At 42.4% G+C, this 6,000-nt stretch overlaps 1 protein-coding gene across 1 annotated transcript in view; it reads left to right on the plus strand.

Annotated features, from left to right (window-relative positions):
* Positions 1-5,700, plus strand: part of NHERF1 (NHERF family PDZ scaffold protein 1) — a 193,109-nt gene extending 187,409 nt beyond the window's left edge. The window contains exons 4-6 of the mRNA XM_078654472.1: positions 631-674; positions 1,525-1,668; positions 2,730-5,700. Coding sequence (XP_078510598.1) covers positions 631-674; positions 1,525-1,668; positions 2,730-2,876 — 335 coding nt within the window. The 3' untranslated portion in view covers positions 2,877-5,700. The remainder of the gene's footprint in view (positions 1-630; positions 675-1,524; positions 1,669-2,729) is intronic.
* Positions 5,701-6,000: the final 300 nt, after the last annotated feature.

Consider the following 6,000-nt stretch of genomic DNA (forward strand, 5'->3'; position numbering starts at 1 on the left):
ATATGTTTCCCAGTGTAAGCCCAGCTCCGTATCTGAGACCCTTCTCAGCCAATATTTTGGCATCCATGTTTATTATAGATGGGGACCTGTAAGAGGCAAAGTGTAGTGGGTCTTCCTCTGGTTTCTTTACCATTACTATGATAGCCTTAGTGATGGAGTTCACCAACACAGCCCTCCGTCTAGCCTCAACCCAAACCTCTATCAATTCGTCTGCATTCCTGAGAAGGTTTTTTTTTAATAAAACTCTGAGGGCGGACCATCCGAGCCCAGGGGTTCTCTTCCCAGCATTGATTCAATGGCTTCATGTGTACTTCTAGGATTCTTAATGACAAAATGAGCTATTCAGTTCACTTTGTATTCATAAATGCTTTTAATCCCTGTCTTATTTGTATGGCCTATGGACTGAAACAAAAAAATGTGTGTACCTTTGTATAAGATGCTGCAGCCACTACAAGGTTTTTCACTCTCTATCAGATGTAAAGCTCTCTAACATCTCATCTGTGTAATCTGTGCTGTACAAAATGCCATAAATAAACAAAAATGGAGTGCAGAACTAGCTGAGAAGCATCTGAGCGCTGGATTTGTGAACTGTTAGCATTAATCTCAGACCAACTCTCATTTTGTGTTCAGGTTCTTTGCCAGAATTGATTTCCAATGGAGATTCAGAGGAAAAGGTAATGTTGGAGCAAGGCTGGTCTTTACGGGGGATCAATATGTGTTTCGAACACAAGGGAAAGTTTAAATCTGTCCTCATGGCTTTGTTGGGTTTCTAGAGGGTACGTTTCTAGGGTTCTGGGGTGTTCATCTCTGGATGAGTTGTAAAAGGATGATGCTGGATACAGATTCCAATTTGGGTACGAATTGCCCACTGTGACGTCTTTTATATGAACGACCCATAAAGTCACAGTTTTGGGCTTAGGAAGGTGAGCTGTGGCGGACCCCTTGTGTAATTACAAAGGTGACTCTTTGTGGTGGCGTGGGAAGGGGACCTTGATCTGCTTGTTGTTTAGATAGACAGTGTTACATGATGCAGTAAGCCAAATATATCCCCTCCTCTAATGTAGAACAAGGTGGGTTGTGCAGTGTTGTTTCATGTAAAGGTAGTTAACACGCCATCCATGAAGAAGGTAGGGGTTACTGCCCTCACCCAACCCCCCTTCTCTTCAAGAGTTGATGGGCTTTACATCACAATTTCAAAGAGCAGTGGACTACCAGCTTCTTGTCTGATTGGTGAGTAAAGGTTGTGGCTTAGATCTGGTATACCTTCCTCCTAAAGTACCCCTTACTTCCACAGCTTTTAAGCAGGTGTGCAAATGTTACCCATTTAGAATGACCTCTGTATAGGTGTCCAACGCCGGCTTATCCTGCTGTCTAAATCCCAGTGGGTGGAACTCTCCAAAGCACCTAATTCTGGTCCTCCACACATCTGGGCGGCTTTAGGCAAGCCGTGTAGGAACAGTTCAAAATGCTGATTTTGAAGAGTACCCGGTGCATGGCCAATGTCTCATCTTCTCCCTATTTCAGGTGAATGCCGTACAGACACACTCTGAGGTTGTGCTGGAAAGCCCTCCTTCCACGCCAAGGCCAAGTTCCACAGCATCAACAGCATCTACGCCTGACGACCCAGGACAAGATCAAAGTCCTGAAATAAATGCAAGGATTGTGCAGGTGAGAATTATAGGGCATGCATGATATAGGGGGTGAATGTATACCATGGGAGAGTGAGAGAAGTGAGCCATCAGCATTAAGTTTCTTGAGATACTATGAACATGACAAGAGGTGACGGCAAGGGACTTGGTGAGTGGATGGTGGAGCAATGGAACTTTCACCTCTCACTTTATGCTGCGGGTTAGTTAACATGGCTGGCCAAGAGCTTCATAAATACAACAGACATTGGGGATGAGCACACCTACTTCACTGATTGAAACTTAAGTCTTACTTACACCATCATTACACCTGTTACAGAGAAACTGCACCATACGTTACTGCTTCATTGGGGTACACTAATTCCTGGGTGTAGTAATGCAGAAATATTCAGAGTTTTCACTTGAGGAATGGTAGAATAGCTGCAGAAATCAGTATTTGGTAATCTATTTCCCTCCTTCTCAGGGCCAGCTTTTTCTTGGCAAAATATGTGTGTGGTAAGGATCTCAGAAGTGTGGTATCTACGCAGAATGGGTAATCCTGATCCAGCCAGTATCTCCCTTTACTGTACGAATAACTTAAAAATTATAATTAGAAAGTTTGTGTTGATCTGTTTTTATTGATGTCATTTATGCAGACATATACTGCATTGCTTAAATGTTAATCCGAGCTTGTGATTTACCTCTGTTAAGGTTACTATGTTGTGTCTTATGGTTTCCCTGTTTTTGCATAAATAGAATAGCTGAGATATTACTCTTCAGTAAGCTGTTTCACTTTCTAAGAATTCCGGTAATGCATTTTGATATGCACCCTTGGGTGGCTATGGTCGGCTGCTCTACCTCAATCAATACATCAAGTTAAAAATCGCTTACCTAATAGAACAAACCTACTTATTGTAGAGGGAGGTGATCCTGAAAGATATGTCCACCACTGGGGAGGGTGGCCGCCTTTGCAGAACAATATCCGTGTGCATTGTGATTTGACCTGTTAACGTGGGTCTCTCTCTTCTCTCCATTCTCTATTTCTTCACGCTCTTCCTTGTCTCTTCTTCTCCTTCACTCTCTTCTTGCCTTCCCCTCTGTTAGGTTCCCCAGGAATCCACGCCTGAATCTGAGCTGGACCTCAGTGTGTCGTTGGCCATTGCGAAGGAGAGAGCACACCAAAAACGTTCTCAAAAGAAGCCACCGCCCATGGACTGGACCAAGAAGAATGAGCTTTTTAGCAACCTCTAGGCCTTACCCCACTGTTTTCTTAAGGCCGGAAGGCATTGGAGCAGGTGGGAAATAGTAATAGTCCCCTCTGTCCCTAGGGAGCACGTCCATTCCCTGCACATCCTGGTTGCAGTTCTTTTGTTGCTGCCATTTCTCCTCCAACACCCTACATCTTCTCGTTCTATGGTTCGCATTGCAATTTCAGCTGATGGCATCAGGTCCTTCCACAGATGTCAAATTGCTTCTCCACATCTGACATTTACGCACTGCACCATCCTATCGCTCCTCTAGTACCTAAGATCTGCATGTTTCCTATCATTCTTTCAGCTTGCATCTGCTCTGTATACATCTCCTCTCTCCTCCAGGGCCTCTGGTCTGCTTCTTGCATAGTCCTATCACCAGCAGAGACCACTACTTTCTTCACATCCACTATTACTCTTTCAATACCCAATGTCTAATTCCGTCACATCTCACTGAGCACCATAGTTTAACTTTTTACAAAAAGTGGTTGCCCTATCCTAGAAGATTCTTTTTTTCATGCTACTGTTATATAATAAGACGTTTCTTGATACTTTGTGGGAAAGGGCCAAGCCCCTTTGTAAAATAGAATACCTATTTGCGAGGAAGAGTCCCTCTTGTAGCCTTGTTATGCAGGTATCTGGTCTGAGGCTGCGCACGCCCTGAAATTCCATTACTTTTGGGGTCTTTCCTGCCTCTCCATGGCCATCAGATGGCCCAAAATTCCTAGTCATGACCTGCGGGTGATTTTGATTGCATTTAGAGACCCCTCTCTCATGTGGTACGAAAAGACCTGGAGAATATGGTCCTGATATAGTGGTTAAGTAGAGATCTAACTCTATATAATTTGGATATCATGACTTCCTAGGGGTCCATTACCTCCTCCTCATCCTCTGGTAATATTGAGCTCCCATGCTCCTTCCTGTACAAGGCGAAGGCTGAGTGGAACTCCATTTAAAGAGTGTGGGCACCACAAGAACCCAGCAAACTATTCATTTGTGTTCAGGGAGTAGGAGGGGACTATATGAGACAAAGTACCCCCCTGCCGTACATTGTAAGGAAATTGCAAGTTATCGAGGAGTTCCATGACCATATAGAGAAACCATGCTGAAGGCATATTTCCTTTATAAAGTTAGGGACTTCGAGCTGACTTGCAATAGCTTTATCATGTACGGTGGGGGGCACTTTTTTCCTTATAATACATGGTCCATCCATCACCTTTTTCACAAACCACTTAAATCCTTAGTGCATAGCTCTTTCGTACCAAAGAGAGAGCATGTTTGCAAACTTGAAGGAGAAAAATAGAATCTGTAGTGCAAAATGAAACACATAAAAAAAACTGTTAGTTGTAAAAAGATATTAGAATCAGTTTAATATGTTAGCTTTTTTACAACATAAAAAAGGCACTGCTTGGGATGTTTGCAGAAAGAATTTAACTTTTATATACTTACCTAAGGAGTGCAAATAATCCATAAATATCTGCTTTCTGCTTGTCGCTGTACAGCTAGAAAAACAGAGCAGAAGAGAGTAAAGCAATGTTTTGTTTTTGTTCTTTAACAACTGCTTTAATTATGCTTGTCACCTGACCTGCCTTTTCCCTCGGCTGTTGGCATCGTGACATGGACTCAACAGTAATATGTTATTACACTTAAGCAGCTACTCCATTTCTATATAATAGGCGACTGGGTGCACCACAAGTTACCTAGTATAAAGAAATGAGAGACCGATTATTATACAGAGATTGCAGAATCCCATTGTATTGTATGACTTCATGGGGCATCGGACATTTTTAAGAGGCAACAGTTATAAGCCTGATCGAATGTTTATTGTGGACCTCTATAGTCAATGGTGCCCACTTGAACTGCATTCTTGGACATTGAATGAGGCTGGAGGTTATCTCATGGCCAACATGCAAGCTGTCTCAGGAGATCATTCTGGAGGAGTCTGTGAAATTAACTTTTTGGACATCAGAAGAGCCAGCTATAAAACAGAATGGATATTATATCATGTGATCATGATGGAGAATACTATGAAAATGTTGTTGGAGGCCTGTATCCTCCACACTGGCATCAGAGAAGACCATCAGTAGAACTTTGTAAACATTTTTGTATCTCTTGCATCAGCCCGTAGAGCTTATTGTCAGACAATTGTGCTTTTAAATGTGAAATAGTATGTGGTCAGGATTTTTTCAAGCCCCAGGGATTTAGCTTCACACATTTGCTGTTTATTTTGCTTATAGGAACAGCAAAGTGTCAACATGCTGTTCCATTCATAGCTATGGGAGACAGGCTTGCCACTCAGATCATAAGAGAGGAGGTACATCCTGTTACACCCCATACTCATGTGAGGTTTTGAGCTGAAACTTTGCCCCAACTTAAGTGCTAAGTGCTCTTTATGCTCCAAGTCTCATTAGTGCATTAAAATCCTGGGTTGGTGACCGCTCCCGTCACACTTTCTCAGACTTTGGAGAGGAGGATCTCCTATTCCCACAGGCCCATATATTCCAGGAAGTGAGCTCTGCGCAGGACACCTCATCAGATGAGGTGTCTCCATTTTGTTGCATTTAGTTTGATATCTATCCTACCCTCCCACCCCGTGTGCCTGCCCATTTCACAACATTCCACAAATTTCAACGTCAATATTGTTTAATTTTGAAATGAACACAATTCTGATATAGAGATATTTTTATAGTGTAAATTTTGGTATTGTTGAAGATTGTACTTTGGGGAAGTCAATTGTCAAGGCTTCCCCTGGACTGTCTGTAATCAACCACTATCAACCAGAAAAAGAAGAATTTTAGAGTTTAATGAAGAAAGAAGAAAACTGATTATTGTCTGTGATCATTTCATTTCATTCAAGTGTGACTGGGGCACTGTGCAGCAGAGGCTCCAGGCTGTAAGAAGAACAGCTCTGCCATCTAAGACAAGGACGTGTAAAATCTTTGTAAAGTGGTGGAGTGTTTGTTTAATTGATAAAACTGGGATCTGTGAACTGAAAGGTGGTTCTGCAGGTTGACAACTATGATATCTGTGTAACTTAAGGTGAGTCTGTATGAACCTTGAAACTGAGTGATGGTTGTATCTCCTATAGCCCAAATCTGTAAGGTATGCATAACCTTATTGCAACA

Source organism: Lissotriton helveticus, chromosome 7 (genome assembly GCF_964261635.1).
Source record: "Lissotriton helveticus chromosome 7, aLisHel1.1, whole genome shotgun sequence".
Classification (NCBI taxonomy): domain Eukaryota; kingdom Metazoa; phylum Chordata; class Amphibia; order Caudata; family Salamandridae; genus Lissotriton; species Lissotriton helveticus.